The sequence below is a fragment of the Etheostoma spectabile genome, chromosome 20, assembly GCF_008692095.1.
Source record: "Etheostoma spectabile isolate EspeVRDwgs_2016 chromosome 20, UIUC_Espe_1.0, whole genome shotgun sequence".
In the NCBI taxonomy this organism is placed as follows: Eukaryota; Metazoa; Chordata; class Actinopteri; order Perciformes; family Percidae; genus Etheostoma; species Etheostoma spectabile.
Window position 1 is genome coordinate 17,707,134 of NC_045752.1, and position 24,277 is coordinate 17,731,410.

A 24,277-nucleotide genomic window follows, 5' to 3' on the forward strand; every position below is an offset into this window, starting at 1 on the left:
GATCAAGAAGGCAACACGCGAGTAGAAGTCAGTATAATGAAATCCAAACAAAAATACGTTTTAAATGTATGTGACTGTTTATTCACTGATTACCTTCATATAAAGAACTTAACTAGTTCTTTTGATTCAAACATTACAATATATTTTACAACAATCACGGTAGAAAAATGCATTCAACTAAATTATTAACAGCATAAAATTAAGCTTGCTGAACATAAAGTTTGCTTTGTTTTGACTGTGGACACAATGTATGACAGTTTCAGTTTAAGAACTTAAAGCATTAAGTTGAAACAAGTGCAGCTGTTTCTACAAGTAAATAATTTCAGTTCATGTGCTCCAAAAAGACACAAAAAAGAAACATATATACAGGCTTAAGTACATTACAATGATTTGAAATGTGGTTTTCCTCCAAAAATGAAGTTTTCTTTTATGACTGAGCTTCATGCTACAGGACTGTGACACAGAGGGCAGCTGTTATATTTGCCGATCTCATGTGCTAGAGCGCAGTGCTTACACACACTGCACATCCAAAACTGGTACTCCTGGATCGGTAGACCTGTCACAATGCATGTGGGTAAAGTTCCTTCCGTCCTAAAAAAGGAAAAACAGATGTGGTTGAAGTCAGGGAATATTATGCTGTAGTAGAGAAACTTAGGAAAAGTATTACAGGACTACAAGAGTTTTTAGAGAGCAACCTTTTTGTCAAATTGTAATGATGAACACATATGCCACAAGTCCCTGTCTCTATAGCTCCAGCTTAACTGTTTATTGTCTACTATACCTACAACTGGGTGTATCACTTTCTCAACACAGTGCTAGTGTTAGAAGCTATTGTTAGAATAGAGCAATAAAAATGTATTAATAAAAATTATGTTATTTTTCAGCCATGCAGTGTAGGTGTTTGCAGCCAAAGTTGGATCTGAACTTAAGCTGTCCTCACCCCTCGGATGATCCGTACGGGTCCATTGTGAGGTTGTCCTTTGGGGTGTGCTTGGTGAAGATCTCCAGGGCCAGATCCTCATAAAGCTGCCGCTGTTCAGAGTCCAGACTCTCTAGGGACTCCAGCTTGATAAAGGCCTGTGAGCATGTGCTAAAGGCCCCATTGGCTGCGGAGCAAATGGCGAGCAGAGAGTAGATCTCCACCGCTGGGATGATGTCCTCATACTCACGCAGGTGAAGGGCTTTACAAATGGAAAAAACAGTAAAGAGATGGACTTCCACTGACTCTGTCTGGTTGTATCTATAATAGGAAACTAACTTGGCTCAATACAGCCTAAGTCCTAAGAAAAAATATTTTTGACAAAGAAAATCAATACTTTCATTCTTAGGTTTGCCCAGGTTCTTCCTCTACTTTTATTAGTTTGTATAGCTAGTACAGATACTGATCTGTCCTAATTATTTACACAAATTATTAAGGTGTCTGATATCATTTAATAATGATAAACATATTAAAATGATAACTGCTTTAAAATATGTGTAGACAACCTGGGCAATACAAGAATGTATGACTTTGTGTTCTTCATATATGTGAATCTAAGTAAGCCTAAAAGAGGGAATGCGCTATATTAACTAAATAATAGCTCATGAACTCAACTCCTGTCTTTGAGTTGGTGTGGAAAACACTGTAATTTATATACAGTATATGTATATATAGAGAGACAGAGAGAGACAGAGAGTGAAGTGTCCTATGTGATTTGCCACCTGTGCGCATGGCGTTCTCCATGTAGCCCTCATAAAGCTGCCTCTGAGCAAGCAGAAAGAAGTGATACGCCTCCGCTCCACGCCAGGCACTGTCCACCACACGGTTGTCTGAAGAGGTTGCATCTTCCTCAAGCAGCCCAGCAAGCGCAGATGTTGCCTAATTACAGTGTTATAATTCTTTTTTTAACTTTTCATTAAAAGAAAAATAGACATATATATTCCTAATACTGTATGTGTAAAGTATTAGTAGCAATATATTACCTCAGACTTCTTCCCTTTGGCTTTGCTTTGCTGTGACGTCTTCACCTGCTCGTGGTAATCTTCAACAAGACGCGCCGCCAGCACATAGAGCTTCTTCACCCGCAGTGGTCGGGTCCTTTTCTTTGCTTCCTCATCTGCTATCTGTGGGGCAAAGTCCATGCCCACAAACAACTTATTCCAGCAATTCATTACCTGCATATCACTATGTATAGTAGTGTCAATCACTTCATTTCCTGCCATCTGGAGATTTTTTATGCAACAATTTATGGTGCAAATGTCTTCATTTATGTTAAAAACTTTCTGCATATTCAAAAGATCACACATGTTTTGGGATAGTTTTTTTTCCTAGGAATCATGTACAGCTCATCAACAAATCGGTTAGAAATCGGAGAATAAGACCTTGTTAAAGCCAGAAGCTCCAAAGTTTAAATCTACATAAAAAACACTTAAAATCACAAGAAATCACATCTTTATTTTTCATGCTCCTGTTCTGGTCTTTAACCCACTGATGAAACACGAGTAGACCCAGTCTTTGTTTTCTGAATATTTTATGAGGAGGGGAGGTTTCTTTCATATTTTTGACAGGGGATCTCTTCTAAATATTGGGGGGGGGGGACATATCCACCTTTATTCAAATAATTTACCCTTAAAATACTGCTCTCAGGGTGCTGATGGACGCTGACAAAATGAATAATTACCAGTTAATTTTAGCGTCGCTCAAATTCTGGTATTATTTTTCTGAAACAGATCTCTTCGTCTGAGGGTAGAAATCACAAAAACTACTTTAAAACTTTCTTTCATGAATGCAAAGGCCTACCTTAAACATGAGTTTGGCTGCATCGAGAAAATGGTGGGCTTTCCGATACAGTTCCACCACCTCTAAAGTTTTATTCTTCTCAAGAAGATGTGAAGCATATTTGGAAAGAAGAGATTTAATCTCCTTCATGTTGTGGGTCCTGGCCAGTTCCACTGCTTTGTTCCACTGTAAGGAAATTACAACATTAATTAAAAAACAATATGAAAACAGTGTTACTTTTGCCTGAGGCTTTTTAAATATTTTTTTTGCGCGCATAAGCATTTTAAAATTTAGATCAATCAATTTATTTGTCACATGAAATCAAATCAAATAACAATTTCAGTGAAATGTTATCTGTCAGTTCCTTCAATGTATACATTTAATTAGCAATAATCCTAATAAGGAAGCAGAGCCCATCCATGGAGAGCCTTTTCACTCCCTTAAGCCCCATTGTACCTAATTTGGTTGCAGTGTCACCAGAGTTCCACACGGGGTGGAGTGCAAAATAAATGGAAGTCTATTTGAGCTAGACAACTACATTTGTCTCTTTCACCTGATTGTTGAGAAATCTCAGTTTTGATTGCAATTTTTGCAAGTTCAACATGGATTATAGGTTCAAAGTTGAATGAACGAGTACTTATGTCGTTCGGTTTTCTTACAGGTTGAGTTGTTGCCCATAACACGTTAGCATTCTGTTAATGAATGCTAATTGGTCAGTGAAGGACTGATTACAGCCTAAGATCCCGCTTTATGGCGTGCGTCCTTGCGTGCGTGCATATTTCGGCAACAAAGGGAGTGACTCAAAACTTGCTGTAAAGCAGTATCTCTGGCTGTACGACGTTATTGACATTTTAAAAGGCTTTTTAGAACAAAAAAAGCTACTTAAAAAAAATCTAACACCCAGAAGTGTGTATTTACTTTGCCTCCACTCTCAAATGCAACATTCAAATTACTAGACAAAAAAATGTATCCTGAGAAAGGTGGATTTTGAGCAGTATAGCTCCATGGACCTCCATTCATTCTGCACTTGCCCATGAGCGCCCTCATAAGGACCCAGAGTGGAACTGCAACCAGTTTAGAAGCGGGAAGTATATCGAGGGTGGAAGTTCTCCCCTTATTAGACATTCTCTGGTAGAAAGGAAGAAATTCGGACTGCTAACAACTTCTCCAGTTGGATTAACACAGGGTCAAATAGAACACAGATGTAATGTCCTTTAAACTAAAGCCAGCTGTGGCTAAATGCTGTTTAATGTTAAGTAAATGTTTGTTTTTTTACAAAGTATCTACCAGCTGCAGATTACAGTATTTATGAAAAGAAAGTTCTGGATTTTGTCCAAACCTGAGCAAAGAACAGTTAAACAACCATATAAAACCAATGTTGAAATGTAAAAGAGAGAAAGATTTGAGAGCAGCATTTACACTCGACTTCTAAATATCTTCTAAATATCCTCAGGAAGAGGACGGGACAGCCGGTGCCACAGTGACTGCCGTGGTACAAGTGTATGTGATTGTTGAGGGAGTGCTGTCTGTGTGTCACTCCCAAACTCTGGCGCCACAGGTTTTCTGTCTGTCTCTCACCTGGTTCAGATGGACACAGGTGTCAACCGCAGCTTTGGGCTGGTTGCACTTGAGATAGGCCTTCACAGCTTGTTCACACATGCCCACAGTGGCAAACATTTGTCCAATATCCTGAAACACAGAGATCGGGATAATAGAGAGTTGGTTTTAGGGATTCACAGTCATTGATGTCTGAAACTTCTAGACAAAGCCCAAAGAGAATATCAAAGAGCTATTTTTGGTTAAATTTGAATCTCACCGGTAAAAGTTTGTGATTTTCTGGCAGCACAGTAGTCAGCTTTTCAAGGCTAAAATAGTCCTCTAACATGTAGTAGCATTCTGCCAGCCGCTCCTGGTTACGACCCTGAAGGTAGTACTGCACTGCATTGACCCTTGAAACAGAAAGGATTTATATTTAAAACCTAGAGTAAGGCAGAGTTTTCTTTGATCTTAAAGAACAGGTTTACATTTTTTCAGACACTCTTAGAAGAATACTCACATGACCATAAGTACACTGACAAAGTTATTGGTTGCCCTAATAATTCCTACTGTCCATCCTCGCTGTGTGGGGGTCCCCTCATAATGCTCTTCCAACACAAGTATATAAGTTTAGCTAAAACTAGCTTCAGCATTTGCAGTCTTTTTAGTGCAAAATTCCCTCTTATTTCTGGACTGATGTCAATATGCACAGGAGGAATGATTATGATAGTGACTCAATAACTGAATGTATGTACATATGGACATGCTAGCAAGATAGAATTTATGAAATGTTCACTTAGCCTTTAATAATGGAATATTGTTATTACCATTTATAATATCAAACAACTGAAGAGAATAAAGGCTTATTATCTGCATTTTTAGATGCTTGGGATCTACTTAATATTTTGTGTGGTACTAATGACGGTGTTGTAATTGAAAATGTGAGGGTTTGTATTTCTGCAATTTGTATATTTAATACAGCTCTATGCCACTCCAAAAAATACATATCCCCTGAAAAACCTGAACAAAAAATACTAGACTTCTTGCTGAATAAATGCAAAGTACACAGAGAACCCCTCAAAACAGATAAACTATGTATAGCATATTACAAATAAATTATCACATTACAAGTACACTAAACAACAGAAAGAAAGTTTAATTTAAAATTCTATACCACTTCTGTCTGTCAGCAAAGTAGTCTCCAATTGCATTGTACGCCTGTTCCAGCAGAGTATCATCACAGTCCCCAGAGCCAGTTTTGAGCAACTGGAGCACCCTGAACCAGTCTCCCAGCTTGATCCTAAGGCTGATGGCAAGGTCCCTACAAGAAACAAATCATCACCTGGCCATGATGCCTAAATAACTGGTGGCATTAGGTAATGCTGACATTAGGGCTGTATGATATGAGGAAAATATCTAATTGTGATTATTTTTGACTGATATTGCGATTGCGATATGAAAGGAATGATCATTTTTGTATTGTTAAAAATAAAAATATTAAAAATAAAACAATTAAAAGGATTATAGTGTGATTGTTGCAAGGATCTTTACCAAACAAATATGTTTTTGATTGATTTTAATTAACGTGCAGCCCTAGCTGACATTTTAAATGACAAAATGGACAAAAGCACAAAAGAACTCAATCAACTAGTGGAAGTTTTAATGTCAACATCAAATATGCCCCAACAAATATGGCTAAATGTACCTGCGATCCATATCTAGGTACAGCCGCTCAGCTTCCTCAAACCTGCTGAAGTAAGCTGCCACCTCAGCCTGCTTCATGGGCTCGCTGTGCAGGTTGCCCAGTCGTTTGACAAACTCAATGCCCTGGTAGTCTTTGCAACGGACGAAGGCCTGTTCAGCCGTCTTCAGGTCCAGTTTCTGAAGAGCTGCCTCAGCCAGAAGACGCCTGGCAGGTTCATAACAAAAAGAGAGATTGCGGATAGTTACTATCACTGGTAGGGCTGCATGGCATGATGTGCATGAATACATCCTTATACCCACTCTGATATGATAGGATTAATTTATCTATTAAGCGGTGTTACAATCCATGACTAATTATAACTGTAACTTCTTTACCACATATTAGTCTGTAATCAATCCATCTGTGTCAAACCCAATGATTTTACCATTTTATGACTCTTAAGTCTACAGACTGAAACAAACTCACATTTCTTTATGTTGCCAGATTTTGAGCAATGCTGCAAGAATTGACACACTAGTCTGAGAAAACACATAAGCTACAGTGATCACACTGCTGCTTCAAAAGTCTTACCATAAATCTCTTACACTCTCCAATAATCCCACACCTGCATGGAGTAAATGTGACAGCAACCACTATACGGAGCTGACCTGACAACAAAGTTCAAATGTCTTTTAACCTTTTTGTTGTCCTCGGGTCAAATTGACCCGTTTCAAAGTGTTTTATATCAGAAATATGGATTTCTTTCAACCAATTTGAATTCTTTTTTTTATGGTTTCAAAACAGTATCTGGACTAAACTTTGACAAAACATCAACATAAACATCCTCTAATCTTAACTATTAGTTAAAATAATTCATAATTTCTGCCTTTTTAACTAAAAACGTATGTATAATTTGATACAAATGAGGTTTGTTGACCATGAATTACAAGAAAAAGTGTAAAACCTATTATTAAACCAGCTCAGGTTTTTTTTTAAAGCGCCAAAAGCATGGAAAAAGTGACAAATAAATCAGAAAAAGCGGCAAAAACATTGGAAAAGCATAACAAAAAATTCAATTTTGACGTGGAAGGACAAGTTTATGGTTAACGGGAAGACAACACAAGGATTAAACAGAAAATTGGGGAATAGTTTTGAGAAACTGATATTGCTGCTTTGTATCTCTATGTCCCAGGTTTACCTTGATTGACTTACATGTTACATATAAACACTGCTGCCAAATGCTGCCAGATTACCAAAGCTTATTAATTCATTGCATCACAGCCTCCTTTCCAACCTTTTTTTAAATTAGTTATTCATGTTTTATTCCTGAAATGCGTCAGATTGAGGAGATTCTAGAAACTGTTTCACCAAACGTTGTTTAGCTTTTATTTGCTTCTACTGTCATAATAGTAACTCTTAATTAAACCCACACCATCTGCCTTGGGCTGAAGATTTGTGATGCCTGTGTTTACATGTTGCTGCTCTGCACCATTCAGACAAAAAGATTCTGTATTTGTTGAGTTATTGTTGTTGTGCATTTAATAGGCACAGCTGTTTCCGAGCAATGAGACCATTGATGTGACTGCCTGGGAGATGTATTAATCACTACACCCTCTAAACTATATTCCTCCAATCCATTTGCACTTTGCATTACTGCACATACAGTACATGAACCAAAGTAGCAGGTTTGCTTGGAGATTTTCACACAGTCTGTACAGCCAATTCCTACCAGTCTGTTGTTACACTTGCATTACTAAAATAGGGCCCTTAACCTTAAAGCCATGTTTCACGCTGAATCAAAAGTAAAGATTAACGTGTTGCATTTACCAGAGTCTTGGGTGGGGATTGTCTTCAATGAACTGCGAGGCATCTTCAATCCCAACTTTTTCAATCAATGCACGACTGTCTCTCAGGGAGCGGATTTCAAAGTTGATGAGGTTGTCTTTGTTAGGCCTCTCTGGATCCTGCCAAGCGAGATCCCATAACGGATCGATCAATTAAATCAACAGATACAAACTGCACCTTTCAGCACTTTAAAAAAAGGTACAACAAAGTAGTCTTTATGGCAGTTAACACTATGAAGGGAGAAATTGTCATCATTTTGCAATCAGTTGTTACCTTGTTAGTCAACTTTATTATCAAGACAACTAGACAGGAAGTTTAAACTATTGCAAATCCATCTACTTTGGAACATTAGGAGGCAAAATAAACCGTCAATTGAAACTACGAGTGATTATCTTGATATCAGCGCAAGTGGTTAAAGGTTTACCTTCATGATTTCATCAAGCAGGACAGATTTAATTTCCAGGTCTTCAAAGTTGCAAATGTACCCAGATGTTTGGATGGGTTCCTGTTTGTTTTTTTAAAATACACAATGTTTAGTAACAATAAGACAATTCAGCTAACCATCACACAAACACCTGAGCACTCACCTCTGGGTCTAGGTTCCTGAAAACATACATCCTGGTCTTCTCCATCATCGCAAACAGATCAGGATTGTCATTCGCCCACTTCATGTCCCAAACATCCTTGCGTTCAAACTTCGATGGATCTCCTGCAGATGCCTGGTTTCCTGTGCTGTCGCCTGCAGAGGTACGAACTTCCAGGTCCAACAAAGTCAGCATTCCCGCAATGTCGATTATGGCCAGACGACTTAAAGAGAGTAACAATTACATCTTATAACAGTGTTTAAGGTTGGTTAGCAAAAGATATCTGTTCAGCACTACGTTATTCCTGCATAACACTAATCATTGCTTGCCTGGAGTTGCAGTTTAAGGACAGATAGTAGGCTCTGTTGTTCAAAGTGTACTTCTGGATGAGAACAACATTTGGGAGGCTGTATCTATGGATGGTGCCAGACTCACGGCCCTGTAAGCACATACCCAAACTCTATGTTTATTTTACTTTTATTGCATGAATCAAAATTGTATAAATAAACTAGAGATGTACATACCACAATCAGGGTCTTATCTGTTGCTGAAATGCAACAAATGGGATCTTGGGTTGCCTAAAACGGAACAGAAACAGACATGCAAACAATTATATGACAATTTATACAATTTATTGAAAATTAATCTGATTCTCATTGCAACTATACCTTGGGAGCTAACACTTTATTTTAAATCAAACTACTATTAGTAGTATTTATATATGTGTAAAGCAATTTCATACTGAAATTTTAACATTTCAAAAAAAAAAAATTCAATAAGACAAAAAAGGGCTTTGCAAACAGTAGGTAGATAGATCAAATCAAAATGTATTTTACAATCAACATTAGGAAAAAGTAAGTCTTTTTTTATTTTTTGCTGCAAGCTGGATTTTACAAAACTTTTGCAACTTGAGGGGTAAAATTGTCTCTTACTGTGAAGGCTTTTGCAAAATCTGGACTGCTGTCATTGGCTCCAGATGGATTACTGTCAATGTGATAAACCCTAGAAAGGCAGGAAGTGAGAGTGAGAGAAGGCCAGAGAGACAGACAGACACACAGTTGTCTTTTCCACTGAGGTGAACTGTTGTCCAGGTGCTAGGATAGCCCTGGCAGAACATTAGGTCATGCCCAGCCTGTCTGGGACCTCAGTGGCGTTGGATTCAGATGAATGAATCCCTTTCATAGCAGTGTCAGTACCAACACCACAGTAAACCCAGGGTTTTATCCACTGACTCATCGAATCTAGCCTTGTGGTTATCTTGCCTTTCTGTAACTTTCCTTGATCTGTTTGATATATACTGTGGGTGTTCTATATTATAATAAATACAAGTGTCAATGCAGCTCCATTGCACTGTAAATGTTATGCCAATGTCTGGAAAAAAACTCACCTCTCTCTTCCCTCCTTCTTAGTTCTCGTCACTTGGTTGATCTCAAGGGCAGTTAACTTCTTTGCCACTCTGTACTGCCATAAGTAGAAAGCCTCTTTGGATGCAGCAATCACGTGTGTCTTGGTCATGGTGACAAACAGTGGATCTGACCAAGTAGACAAGTGGCATACTTTATTACAAAAATAAGGATCAATGTAGACTGTATGTTCAGTCTTACTTGGGAACAACTAAATCAATTGTATCCATCTCTTTTCATTGCCATGTAATGTAAAGTGTGTGTGCCCACCTTGGGCTTGTCAAAGCAAAGGTTGCAATGTCAATGCCAACTCCCCAACTAAGAGGATTTCAGTACATACACTGTACATAAATAATACCTAGGTTTTCACATTTTATTTGGTTGGTGAAAAGTTACATACAATACAATTCATTCTCTTGCAGGGAACTATACCAAACTACAATGAAAACTTGGCAAATGAAGGTTTGTAAATCATTGGTAAATCTTTCTTTTTTGTAACTTTAAACTAGGAACAACTCATATTTTCTGCGTGGATAAATACAAGATGAGAATACAGTGTTCTCTAAATGATAAACTTGACTAGTTTGGGAAAAAAAAATCCATCATGAGGCCACAAGAGGCGACACTACCAAAAGGCACACTTGAATTCACTCTTTTATTATTGAACTAGGCGGGATATCTGCAACCAGTTCAGACCCACTAAGTCCTTCAAATCTGCAGACTTGGAACCTTCTCCTGAGGTTCTTAACAAACATTCAGCCAGGTCAAGCAGGGACAGAATGCTGAATATTTGTGAGCTATAAAAATGCCCAGAGCTAGCTGTCTGTTTGCTATAGGATGCTGTGAGCACATGAAAGATGTAACTGTGGGCTGCAGGTGGCAGAAGGCCAACCACCATTACTCTCTATACCCAGGGTGTGATCTCTCACATTGACTTGAAGAAATACACCACCCTTATGGTAAATTAGGACTTTGATCAACCCACTGTTGTGCCACAAGAAGATTATTACCAAGTTCACTTCTGTGTGCCAACTGTATATAAGCTTGAAGGGCACACGGCTTGTTTATAATGTGTTGACTAGTAAACGCAAAAGTGGCATCACAAGATAAGTATTTCTTTGTTTAATGTATGAACTCACCAATGTCAATGTATTTTGAGTCCAGTGGAGTCCCAATGGAGTTGCACAGAATCAGGACATACTGAAGAACACACAGTAGTGCAACGTTATTCAACAGGTTAACTTCTGATTCTTTATCAAAACAAAATATTCCTCATTTTGAGTGTGTGGTTTTAATTTGTATCATTACCCTTGCATGGCTTCCAGAATCTAACTCAGCATCCTCCTTTGTGGCATTGAATTAGAAAAACAGGAGGCAAGACAGCAAAGAAACATTTGTGATCCTTACTATCACTCTTTATCTTCGATATCAATGAATAGGCTTGTCTCAGTCATACAGCATGTAACTAGATAATTAAATGCAATGTTTTATAAATCATTACAAGGCCTTTTGTTTTGTTATTTTGCTTTCCTCTCACATGTTAGGTCATATAATCTGGAGATGTTTGTACCTGAGGTTGGGTGTCATCTGCCTTGCTGGCTAGGATGCAGAAGTCCCCTGAGGTAGTGATGGACATCAAGCTCTTGACATATTTGACAAACTTCTCGTTGTTTTTGGTGTCCCAGAATACAACACAGTACTCTTGCCGCTCTGGCTTTGTGTAGGCGTACACCACTGTGCTGCTACAGTAGCCCCACTGTTAAAACACATAAAAGAGCTGGTGAGGTTTACCTTCTGTGCGGGGCTTCGAAATTTTAGGAAGAAATATGATCAAACAAAAGACATGTTCCTTCAAATGACCAAACATTTTTTAGACCGATCCAACAAGCAAGGTGTTGTCTTTGCAGTTCCACAGAGCGTAGACGGTTGCTTCATAAAACTACAAAAAGATTGCCAGTTTCTATTTTTTGACACACACCTATGTAAAAGAGACACTTGAAAATGAATGGAACATGTAACACTACCCCAATATCTTCCAAACATTCTATTGATTTAAAGCTGATTAATTTTATTGTGACACAGTGTTTACTCAAATTTGTCATCAATGTCTTTATGGAACCAAGTTTTACTCACTTACTAGTTTTTATTGACTCTGCCCTGATGAATACTGAGCAACTGGCCAGCGTTTAACCATACACATGCCAGATTACATATTTCATTATGTTTTCTCTGTCTATGAGTATCTTCAAGAACTGTTTCTTTCATCAAAAACTTTAATTTAAAGCAAAACACACATCTTGTTACCTTGTAGTCAGGTCTTATGTTTGCAAAGTAGATGTAGGAGTCCACAGCGAGGCCAATACGCAGCCCTCCTCCCTCCCAGCCAACTCCTGTCATCTGCTTCCCAGGCACTTTAAGAGTTCTCAGATGCTGTTTAAAGGGAGTCAGGGGTATGGGTATGCAAAGGATGGTTTTTAATTAATAGCAATGATTCAAAGCCTGCTTTGTCAGGTGCTGAGACCTCTAGCTATTAGAGCACAATTCCCAGCCTACTTGCATTTTTAACCACTCGATAATGTAAGATGGTACAAAAACAGAAAAACTGGCATGGCAAGGTACTTAATTCTTAAATTTATTTTTTTTTTACTATTCTTTATCAACTCATACCATTTAATGTAAATTGTTCTTGTTGGTCACCATAAACTATAAAACTCTGTATAAGGGATCACAATCTTCCCCCTCACCTCTCCAAATGGTGTGTAGAACTGCACAACATTAACTTCTTTCTCCAGATTTGAGGCTCTGAGAGAACCTGCTACCGCCAGAACACTGCCACAATGATTCCACTGGATACTGACCACATTCATCAGAGAGTCAATAAAGACTGGGTCTGAAGAAAAGGGCAGCAGCATAGCTCATCACCATTGGTAAACATTTCATTGAAGTGTAAACTGGAAAATATATGTCTTTCTCCTTACTTTCATCATTCTCGTAGCGCATGACCTGGCATCTTCCATTGTCAAAACAGATTGCAAGACATGGACAGTCTGGTTCAACGTAACCCCCAGTTCCTGCATACCAGTGGATACCTGCAATACTGACAGCTCCAGTCGCATTGGTGAGACAGCTGATGGTCATTTTCATCTGAAATATAACATCAATTATTTTGTATTAATTTCACGTGGATAAACGATGCAAAGTGTTCCTTTAAGCATTCAACGGAAGTGGTAGTAGTGTGCTTTGCTATCTACCCCTTTTTTTCAATATCACTAGAAGTTTCCAAAGTCAGACATTTTCAAGTCCTATACTTAGGGGCTTTCCAAAATTGACTTTGATTATTTCTGGATCACTAACAAGAAGATATCCCACCATTTAAAGCTTTAAGTAGGCTATCGAATTGTCCCACAATATACAGAATAACCTACAGTTTCTCTTTACAAAAAACCTGCACCTTTGAAAATACCATCTCTGCCTTGCCACTCCTTCTGCACATTTGACTGTGCATTGCACCTACATTTGTATTTATAAAATTAGCATCCTATGAGTAAGGAAGCCATGTAGTTCTACATGGGTAAATACTAAAATTAACTGACATTTGTATATTAAGCACTCACTATGAAGTTTCCTTGATTGTCGTAGATTTGTACTTCCCCGTTGGCCATACCGAAGAGGAGGATCTTGCTGTCTGGCGACCATGCCACATGAGCAAGCTGATTTCCCTTTAGCTCCTTTCCCCAAATCCGGTTTCCTTAAAAAATAAAAAAAATAAAGAAAAAGCATTAATTCCAAATTTATCCTTCTGCACATGTCCGTACTCCTTCCCTCAGTAGGTAAACAAAGCATCGTGGTCAGTGTTAGTGATTTTATGCGTAACCTAGTTGGAAAAAATATGCAAATTGCCCTCCTTTTATTAGATCTTTGGTAGTAACACTGGAAATCTGTTTTTACCATCGACAGATCCAACAATGACTGCTCCATCTTCATACACAATGCAGATCTTCTGACCGTCGGCGTTCCAACTCATGCTCCTCACCACCGACTTGTTCCGGTTGTTGATCATCTCCTCGTACCATGCACCTTTGGAAGTGTCAAAGACAAACAATTATTAAAAGCCACATTTACTACAAGACAACTTGTTGTTTTGATGTGTAGACAGTAATCACCTTTGTAAAGCATCCATACAATGATGAGTCCATTCTGGTCACTGGTTGTCAGTTTCTCATACTGTTCATTCCACGTGACCACTTGTACTGCGCCTGCAAGTGTAGTAATCATGAAAAGTTTGATCATTTTCCAGTGGCTCGTCTGTGCACCAACCAATTTTAAATTTTGTGGACGCTGCCTGTTACTAACTATAGTGTAATGACTACAGGTCTGGTAAGTACTGAATACAACTTACCACTATGTCCCTCTAGAGTTTGGTTCATTGACAGATTACTGGGTGCAGCAAGACCTTTAAGTTTAGCATCATCTGTTGAGAAAGGAGTGAAAGAGATTAGCTTCAGGATCTAAAAAATGTGCAAGCAATTCTTAGTGAGGAAACTGTTAAGAAACTTTTTAAAAGACACACACTTGTCTACATTATTAGAGCCGTAGTTTGTAGTTAATAAATACCAGCACACATTGTTTTTATTGTTTATTTCCCTCTACTGTTGGTGGTTTTCTCAGTTTGTTCAACAAAATAATAACATAATAGTGGGTCTGTTCGACTGATGGAATGGACAAGGTGGCACTATTCCTACTTACAGTGACTGGACCCTGAGGCACCAAAACAGAGCCAAAAAGCTTATAAAAAGTGTATTATACACTGTAAGAGCCGTTGTTTCAAAAACCCTCAAATCTCAGTCACATGGGTATTACGTAACGGCTTTGACTGTAAGAAAAATTATTCATCAAAACCAAAATAAATCAGTTTATAGCCGGCCCTTATATTCAATCTTAGAGCAATATAGAAGCATTAATTAGATAAATATATGTAAATATATGTAATATATGTTAAATATGAACAAGGACACACTGACAAAGAACACCTAAAACAAGGCCGAGCTAACATCAGTGTATAAGTAATAAACAGTGGACTTTTTCATAACACATTTTACACAATGTTCTCTTGGACTGGATTACATCTCTATTTTATTGTTATTACTGTTTTTAGAATTAGGTCATCAAGTCCTACAAATCTTTCAAACTAGAAAGATATTTAAACAAGTGACATGAGTGACAGTACTCCAATCGTTTTAGGTGAATATGGGCTCTTTTTTATCCAGCACATCTTACCATTATAGGCTATGGTGCAAAGCACGTCACATGTCAAGCAACTTTGCATTTTGTATTGTATGTGTTCACTAGTGCTTTTGTAGATTTCCTTTATAAATCAGATTATAACGTTCATGCAAAAAGCAGTTCACTTGTGGCTTCACCATCTAAGGCCATCAAGCCAGGGGTAGCTAGAAATTGTCTAGAAAGGTTGTGTGTACCAGGACTGTGCCAGCTGTAAGCTCCATCCTCTGAACTTACCTGTCTGAGATTCAAGCTTAAGTACTCTGAGCAGACCATCGTCTCCTCCACATGCAATGAAACCTTGATCTTTGTTCCAGGAGACACATTTTAGATGGATATTGTTGGGGATAGCAATCTATAAAACACGGAAAATGTATGCCACAGTGTTAACGTAAGCTGTGTGTCTTATCTGACGTATTGATAGGTGAGTAGGTAACGTCAACGTTAGTTGTAGGTGAGAGAGCACAGGCACACACTCGCCTTCTTGCTGAGGTAAATAAACATGACAGTGGTGATAACGTAACAGACCCCTAACAATCCGAATCCAATTGCTTACGGCGTATTTACAGTAGTTAATATAGCAAGACACTGACCGAACGTCAATTAGCAAACTAGACAGCTAAAGTGAGCTAACTTTGTCAACATTGCTATGCTAACTTAGCTTCATCATGCGGCCTCGATCTGGTGAACGTATCGTTAGCCTTGGTAGTTACCTGCCTAACTCAACACAGTTAACATACCAAACGTTAGTAACAAAGACTGTGCACGTAAAATTGGGAGTATAGTTAATAACTTTAGCAAATGTATTGACGAAACAGTTCAAATTCGAAGTTGCATTGCTCTAGCTAACTAGCTAGTCCTCAAAGGCTGCAGCTTCCCTCGGTCTCCCGTGGTAACCGTAAACCGGAAGAAGGTTAGACTATTCCTGGTAATTGTAGTTTTTTTCTTGTTCACGTTCTAGTGATGCCGTCTTTAAGGGCTCCTTCACTAAAATGTGATAACATGTATTAAATGAGCCGTTAAATTGTTTTTATTTTGAACTCAACTTTCCAGTATTTGAGATAAAGGTAACACTACTTTATTTAACTACACAGGAATGTCTTGCACTTACTGAAGCATGCTGTAAAACCGTGGTAGCCCCACCGAGTAAAGCTTAATAAACCAGAAATAAGTCTTGTTATACAATGTTGCATTTAATAATGTTTGACAATAGATAGTCCTTTGTCCCCTGGTAACTACTCAAAATGTTGTTTGCCTTATGTGGTTAAGTGTTAGGTCTACCTTTATTTTTTCTGCGATGCAACATTTCCACATGATTTTATTGATTTCAAAAGTGTTAAAACACAAAACAATAGATGTATAGGATCCATTCTTTTAGAATATTTATTTTCCATGTGCAACTATACACCCAATAGAAAAAAATACAGACAAGTTTTCTATTACAAAAGCACCTTAATACGTAGGTTATGCACACAACTGTCAGTTTACACAAAGACCTTTCCTCACAGGTACTCTTTTTTAATGTGTTCCATGGATATATGACAAAGTAGAAAATACAGTACATGTGTGTATTGTGTGAAGAAAGTACTGTGTAGTAAAATACCTGGATGCAAAAAAACTGAGTGGATCTTAAAATCTCACAATTTCAAAACTTAGTGCATTGAAATAGTATATAATTGCTAGGACTGTTACCAGAGACTTTGGTTAAGTCTTGCCAAGTGTGCATTGTGTATTGAAGCAGTCCTATAACCCTATAAGAACTCCCTAAACTGTTTTCCCTCTCCCCCTAATACTTGTCCTGGACCTGTTACAATCTTTCTGGTATCAAGGAAAAGTATTATAATAATTAAGTAATTTGGGTCTTTTCTCTGCATAATAATGCTGCAATCAGAGGGGTCACAACAATGCACTTGTTGTATAAGAGATTAGTTGTTCTATTGTGGTCTATCAACAACACACTGACCAAGAAATGCTCTCGGAGCAGTGGATACACAACAAGGGTGGGGTGCAACACCTTTTACACCAAAAACATTCATTATGAAAGGACACTTTTGACATGTTTATACATTGTTTTTCTAGCTTGCACTTCTCCATTTTCCCAAACTTCCTTAATTATCTTACATAGCTTGAGACTCATCTCAATGGCTTACACTGCCAGGAAGAAATTTAGCTGTTCTTACAAAGATGCAGGTATATGTAAAAGTTTACACAGTTTTATGTGACTTTACTGTAAGAAGAAATAACAGACAGTGTTGTGGAAGCAAAATGCAGGTTTTATAATATAAAACAAAAATCCACTACTACTAATCCATGACAGATTAATATCATGCAGATATACCAAACATTTTTACTGAAACATTAAGACTGTTTTAGGGTTACAGATGACTTCTGTTGGTCAAAAGAATTGGATACATCCTGAACATGTCTTCTGACGTCTTCATCACTGCACTTAATACTGCCGTTGGCCCTCAATCAGGTTCACTTTGTCTGAGAGTTCATCAAGTAAACAGACTGTCAAGGAATTTAAAAGCTGTAGTTGGAATGTTTACCAGTTCACACACACTAAGCATTTCTAAAAATGCACCACTAAAAATAATAAACAGATAAATAAATCAACAGACTCAAACTATAGATATTCTCATTAGAAGTACTACAACAAAACAATTCTAGCAGCCTAGTGCAAATGTTGACATGTTTAGAGGTAAAACGCAGACATTTCTCTCACATAATCGCAATTTTAAAATGGCATAATAAATTCAAACTGTGGATCCTTCTCAGCCCTCCAAGCAAAAGGATATGTTTTCTACTCAGCTCCTGTATGGTTGACTGTACTTTTTTCTGGAAAACAATCTGCGCTTCACACATGCAGGCATCTTGAGTTATTTCACCTCTCATTTCCTCTGAAAGAATAACAACAAAAATAAAGGTGAGCGGTGAGTGGTGTTTCACCATGTTTAGTGTAGCGTCTTTACAATATTCAATTTGGCGACCTTTTAACAGCCAATCTTATGCTCCTCCCCCAAAGAGTTGACAAAATCAGATTAAAATTAGGTGTTCTTTCAAATGATGAGATAATAATAATGGACATTGATTAAACAATCTAGCAGAGATCATGTATACAATCATGATTTTTCTTTTGTGAGTGAGATTAGGAAAAATGTTTTAATCACTTCAACTACAGTAGTTAATCAGATAACTTCAACTAGCTATTCATATCACTTCAACAAGTTAAATGAGTGCTCATTTACGGAGGTCAGGCGTGGCTAGCGTTAAAGAGAATACATGTTAATAATTGTTTAAGCAATATGCTTACATACACAGTACATACAAGACATATTCACTGATGAAGCTACAATCAAAACAGACAACAGGCAAATCAATTACAACCAATGTTTTTGGTCTTTTATTTGGACCAAAGTTATTGGTAAGCACCCACCAAGCCCCCAGGAAGTATTCCGGGCTTTGAAACCAATTTGACATAGTAGACAAACTGTGGATTGGAAACATCTATGACCATCACATGGTGCCATGGGGCCCATAGACCCGCACAATTATATAATTTAATCCCCATTCAATTTAGCGGAGCGCTATTGGAAGTACCCAGCTCGGCCTACGAAAGACTCCAGTGTGCCTGCTGTAAGGGCCACACAATGCAGAAGCAGGTCTAAAGATCTGGGTATTGTTATACGCTAAAGTTGAACTTTATTGACTTCATGTGCCACTGAGCAACTTTCATTGGAATGAATGGGGCCCAGGCTCCAACACTGTAACCAGTTCTTTTTAAAGATCTATGGATCCCACCACAGCTTTCATTGCAGTCTCTCATTCCTTAAACCAGCAGCACAGCACACTTGTATATCCGATACACTGTGCTGTACTAAATGACTGGAACAGTAGAAGTAGTGCTTGTTGTTGTTGGATAGTGGCTTTGGTTGCAGTCAACTGCAGACTTCTCCACAGCTAAAAAAAAAAGTAAAAACAGAGACATGAAAGGTAATTATTATAATCAATGTTTATGCATTGTAACCCCAAATCTTAAGTCCCCTATCAGTGGTATTTTTCCCTCTATGTCTGCATGTGTGTACTCATATGCAGAAGAAAAGGGGATGCAGAGTGAAGTTACGTTATTTTTTAACAATATCCAGCCCTAATTATTAGTAAGCCTAAACAGATATTGTTTGGAAAACACCTTAGGCTCCCTTATCCTCTTACCTGAAATCGTGTTTGGGAATAACTTGTCAAGTAAAGCACATGGTCCAACCCATCTTTGATAAAGCCTCTTTAAGTTTCATTGGGAAAGAGTATTCAAGGAGCCCCTTTTCAGCTGTGGAAACTTGCTGATAGCTGAAAAGTTCCTTTCCACATAAGCCACACCTTTCGGTGAGTTAGTGCCAGTCTGAAACATTTTCTCAATCAGGACGCTCAACTGTAGTTGTACAAGACAGCTCACAAAGCAATACTATTAAAGGGTTTGGTGACAAATTCCTGAAGCTAGAACAAATTCAAAATATGGGAAATGTCTCGAAAGGTTTCAATATATACCGACAGCATTATGTATGTAAAAAAAATTCTTACGTGAACATGTTTTCTGGTCTGCATTTAACACATATCCAACTCGACACTTGCAGTTGTATGAGTCACCGTTGTTGATACAAACATGCTGGCAGTCATGTCCATGAGCACATGCATTTGAACCTGGAAAGAGACAATCCGACACCTAACTGATTTTGTCGAAGCAATTCAAGATCAAGGAGCTCTCTGTTATAATTACTTTAGTATGTATGGAATCCCTTGCAAAAACATGACTATATGTACATATGTCCAATACAAGTGCCTCAGCAGCTACTATGGAATAACACAAACCATCATGAGGTATTGCACCAATGTTTAGTTGAAAGGAAGAGGGTTCTTACGAGAGCATGTTTTCTGATCCATGTTCAACACGTATCCCACTTGACACTTGCAGATGTAAGAGTTCCCATTGTTGGCACAAATGTGCTGGCAGTCATGTCCCTGGGCACAGGCATCCAAACCTGAATATGAAAAGAAAGGCTCACCTCAGCAACTTAGTCTTCAAAAACAATCACTAAGCTTTTTTGCAGAGCCTTGGTTAGTTCCCTTTTAAAATAGAGTGTATGCCTCAGAAATGGGACCAGTGTATTTCAACATTCCCTGTCTCTATATCTCCTGCTCATTCACGCTGATCTCAAATATGGAAAACAATATTCTCAAGAATGTACATACATGTGGTATGTCCACAAGAAAAACTGCCTCACCAGCTCTTAGTCTCCAGTTGGAGATTTTGGTGCTTTGTGGAGTATCTGAGATTCTGGCTCACACTACAGATAAATATGAATATTAAAACGAATCAGGTGCTTACTTGAGCATGTTTTCCGGTCTGCATTTAACACATATCCCACATGACAATTGCAGCTATAGGAGTTATCACTGTTGACACAAATCTGCTGGCAATCATGTCCCTGAGCACATGCATCCGATTCTGAAAAAGAAAAACTTCCACATCTGACTAAGCTTCACATCAACAGCCAAGAAGATCTTGATTTAAGAACCCCCAGATTGGACGAATTTCCTTTTAATTGCTCATTCAATCTATGGTCATGTAATCCATTCCTACTAGTGCATCAGTCTGAGTTGGTCACAGTGAGCTAAGTACCTCAATAATGCAATACCCTAATTCACAATTCACAAGGTGATATGAAGTGCGTCTGACCGTGTAAGTGTAAAATAACATTGTGAGATTCTTGGGAAATTGGAATATACTGTACCAAAGAAACAACATCATATCTTTTAGAAAGGTCCAGGTTCTTACGTGAGCATGTTTTCTGGTCCGCATTCAACACATATCCCATTCGACACTTGCAGACAAACGAGTCATCAGTACTGACACAAACATGTTGGCAGTCATGTCCCTGGGCACATGTTTGTGAACCTGAAAAAAACACTTCCACATCTGATAGGCTCAATTGACATCAAAGAGCCCTTTGTAAGTAATGTAACCTACAATGGGTTAAGAAAAAAGGTCTCTGAGACACCCCTGTTCTTACGTGAGCATGTTTTCTTGTCTGGATTCAAAATATATCCCACTCGACACTTGCAGATGTAAGAATCATCACTGTTTATGCAAATGTGATGGCAATCATGTCCATGGGCACATGGATCTGAACCTGAAAAGAGACATGTCCACATGTGATATGACATCTCATTGCATCATTCAAGCAAGGCTTGGACTGTTGGAGCCTCTGTCTCAACACTGTTTCAAATGATGCTAATATCTCGACTTATTCAGGCTGACACAAATATCCTAGCAGTCATGACCCTGATCAAGGGTATTTAATTTTGTAAAGAGACACTCCACAGGTAACTGACGTCTAGTTGCATTTGTCAAGAAGCACTAACGGAGCTTTTATTGGGCCACCAATCCCTTTACAATTTATTAAAAGCAATTAAAATCTCAACCTGCTGCCTGTTGTCACTACTGACCATCCTAAACTACTACAAGCACCCTACAAGAGCTGATCTGTGCTTCATCAGCTCTCTCTTGACGGATGACACTTTAGGTATGTATTGGCAAACACCCATACCACAGAAAGATCTCTGCAAACAATTTATCAGGGCATGTACTTGAAACTCCAACACTATCAGTCAATGATTCTGAAAAGAGACCTGTAACCAACTTGGTCTAATTACATCTGTCAAGCACAACTTTGCCTATTTTGGAGATTTTAAAGAGCCATCATCGCACTTACAAGTTTTGTTAATCAAGGCTATGTTCATCGGTCCCAGGCTCTGTTCAAATTGAATTCCCTACTACCCTAATCTATTTACAGCAACATACATAAGCTAATGTGCATTGTGTCCACAGCCCAGAGTTTCACCCGATAAAAAGTCCAGCCAAACAAATTTGGTTGTTTTTGGCAAACACCAATCCCATACGAATTTTTTAATTCGCCAGACAATGACTTCTGCAGTATTCAGTCATGCACCTAAAACAATGGATTTTGAGGGAAACCTGAGACACAGCACCACAACATGCACATCAAATGTATAGGTCAAAATTCCAATTCTTACGTGAGCATGTTTTCTGGTCTGCATTCAACACATATCCTTCATGACATGTGCAATGGTGAGAATGACCATTTTTGACACAAGTATGCTGGCAGGCATGTTCCTGGGTACATATATCCAAACCTGTAAAGAAACACTTCCACAGCTAACATCCACAGCTAATGTAGTCTAAAGACGGATGGGTCAACAGTGATTTAAAATTATACGGGCATATGGATTATTCTGCATTTATTTAAAAAACTACTCTATATATTTTGTAGACATACTTAAAAAAAACTTAACACATTCCACTAACCCAACCCATTTACAATAGGTAAATGATGAATAGGTACATCTATGTGCATCAACCCCAGTATCCCATATGCTGAGCATGTGAAATGTGTTCACTGTTAACTTTACATCACAGTGCCTCACCAGTTCTTGCTGTATCAAATTATAAAGGCCATGGTCAAATGCTCTATGCCTCTTAATCAAGTATGAAAAATAATAGGAATAAACATTATATTTAACCACAGACAGTGCAGTAGGATACGCATATCAAGTCAAAAAGTCCAAGTTCTTACGTGAGCATGTTTTCTGGTCTGAATTTAACACATATCCCCCTTGACATTTGCAGATGTACGAGTTATCATCGCTGATGCATATATGTTGGCAGTCATGTCCCTGGGAACATGTATCTGAACCTGAAAAGAGACACTCACACTTGAATTACAGCAAGAAGCATTTAGCCTGATTAGGAGCTTTCAAATTAGCACCAATCAATTTACAGTCTCCCAAGTTATTGCTCATTCAAAATAAATATAGATATAACTTCCTAATCCTTTAGAACAACCTACAAGAGCTGATGTTTGCTGATGTCTACAGCATAGTGCTTTCACCAACTGTTGCAGTTCAAATTAAATGTTTGGAGCAGCAAACACCAAGCTTCAAGCATTTGGAATAAATGAATGACAGACATTGAGGGCGACCCAAGACACAGCCCCCTGACATGCATACACAATATATAGGTAATTCTGGTCTGCATTCAACACATAACCCTCACGACATTTGCAAAGTTATGAATCATCTTTGTGACACAGATATGCTGGCAGTCATGTCCCTGGTCACATGTATCCAAAACCTAAAAAAGAGACACTCCCACAGCAAACGCTTAGAACATCAGGATAGGCCAGCATAAATTAATGTTTTATGTTAACCAGTCATGCTGCATTAAGACATGCCTATCTTAAGGTCAAAGTTCTTACGTGAGCAAGTCTTTTGGTCTGCATTTAACTTATATCCCACTTGACATTTGCAGATGTACGAGTCATCCTTGTTTTTACAGATGTGCTGGCAATCATGTCCATGGGAACATGGATCCAAGCCTAAAAAAGAGACATGTCCACATAATTTATGTAACTGACATATCATAATATCAGTCAAGGAGAACTTGCACTGGTGTAGCCTCCATCTGTCAATTGTTCATTTACTAAGTGCTTAAATGCTCCACTTCTCTTTCTGTATCAATCCATTTCCCAAGTCTCCCAAGTTAATCAGGTTTAGCTCAACAACTATAAAAGTTTTAAACGCAAACTAAAATATTAGTTACAAGAAGCATAAAGAAAGTCTCTCTGTACAAAGTACCTCAACAACTCCACAATTACTATATGCTTCTGTTCAGAAAAGCCCAAAAGTCTACATCCTAATGGCGCATCAATACCTGGTGTTTTCTGTATTCAATCAAGCACTTAAGTACCGGTAACGAGTCGTAAATGCAATTATATCAAATCTCAGTCATAAGGCATGTTTTTTGGTCTGCATTTACAACCCAATTTTACACGGACTCAAAAACACACACCAAGTAGTATGTGTAAAAGTAATGGCCATTTGCTTAAATTCTCTGTCCATCAATCCTAGTTTCCTAATTCTGTGCTTTTTCAAATCAATTTGATATATAGGCTACTTTCGCACACTTGGAACAGTCCAAAAACAAGTGCTTTAGTATCTCTTGCAGGTTCATCAAGAAACATAAACGCCTGCAAGCTTGTTCAGGCAGCCAACATGAGCTGCACCGCTGTACACACACGTGCGATGCCTCACTCTTTGTATCATTTAACAACCC

General features: G+C 38.2%; 2 protein-coding genes across 17 annotated transcripts in view; both read right to left on the reverse strand.

The window, feature by feature from the left end:
* Positions 1-58: 58 nt before the first annotated feature.
* Positions 59-15,999, reverse strand: wdr35 (WD repeat domain 35). Of its 3 annotated transcripts, none has more exons than XM_032500771.1 (28): positions 15,571-15,999; positions 15,328-15,445; positions 14,210-14,281; positions 13,974-14,066; positions 13,759-13,887; positions 13,425-13,558; positions 12,789-12,954; positions 12,555-12,700; positions 12,115-12,240; positions 11,381-11,566; positions 11,119-11,151; positions 10,950-11,010; positions 9,795-9,939; positions 9,340-9,409; positions 8,932-8,985; positions 8,737-8,846; positions 8,411-8,630; positions 8,248-8,328; positions 7,806-7,942; positions 6,000-6,203; positions 5,469-5,615; positions 4,575-4,707; positions 4,337-4,447; positions 2,780-2,944; positions 1,963-2,103; positions 1,702-1,858; positions 941-1,181; positions 59-591 (listed from the first exon to the last, which is right to left on the reverse strand). In XM_032500771.1, the coding sequence occupies exons 1-28, from the start codon at positions 15,592-15,594 to the stop codon at positions 441-443; spliced, it is 3,555 nt and encodes a 1,184-aa protein (XP_032356662.1). In that variant the 5' UTR covers positions 15,595-15,999; the 3' UTR covers positions 59-440. The 3 variants fall into 3 exon arrangements, with proteins under 3 accessions (XP_032356662.1, XP_032356661.1, XP_032356663.1); XM_032500770.1 differs by having other exon boundaries at positions 11,119-11,154; XM_032500772.1 differs by lacking the exon at positions 11,119-11,151.
* Positions 16,000-16,448: 449 nt separating this feature from the next.
* The window catches only part of LOC116669918 (matrilin-3), a 14,329-nt gene continuing 6,500 nt past the window's right edge, over positions 16,449-24,277 (reverse strand). For 3 of the 14 annotated variants that reach the window (XM_032500029.1, XM_032500033.1, XM_032500037.1), the window contains 9 exons: positions 22,740-22,859; positions 22,180-22,299; positions 21,156-21,275; positions 20,921-21,040; positions 20,471-20,590; positions 20,004-20,123; positions 19,666-19,785; positions 17,889-17,990; positions 16,449-17,592 (listed from right to left, as the gene is read on the reverse strand). In XM_032500029.1, coding sequence (XP_032355920.1) covers positions 17,540-17,592; positions 17,889-17,990; positions 19,666-19,785; positions 20,004-20,123; positions 20,471-20,590; positions 20,921-21,040; positions 21,156-21,275; positions 22,180-22,299; positions 22,740-22,859 — 995 coding nt within the window. In that variant the 3' untranslated portion in view covers positions 16,449-17,539. Of the gene's footprint in view, positions 17,593-17,888; positions 17,991-19,665; positions 19,786-20,003; positions 20,124-20,470; positions 20,591-20,920; positions 21,041-21,155; positions 21,276-22,179; positions 22,300-22,739; positions 22,860-23,420; positions 23,541-24,277 lie in introns of all 14 variants that reach the window. The other 11 variants (XM_032500027.1, XM_032500028.1, XM_032500032.1 and 8 more) reach the window with 10 other exon arrangements.

Coding starts and splice junctions, on each gene's coding strand:
- wdr35 (XM_032500770.1), bottom strand. CDS start 15,594: ATGTTTATTTACCTCAGCAAGAAG. Junction 13,888..13,973: donor TGTATGGATGCTTTACAAAG/GTGATTACTGTC, acceptor ACACTTCCAAAG/GTGCATGGTACGAGGAGATG. Junction 8,631..8,736: donor TCCTTAAACTGCAACTCCAG/GCAAGCAATGAT, acceptor ACTCTCTTTAAG/TCGTCTGGCCATAATCGACA.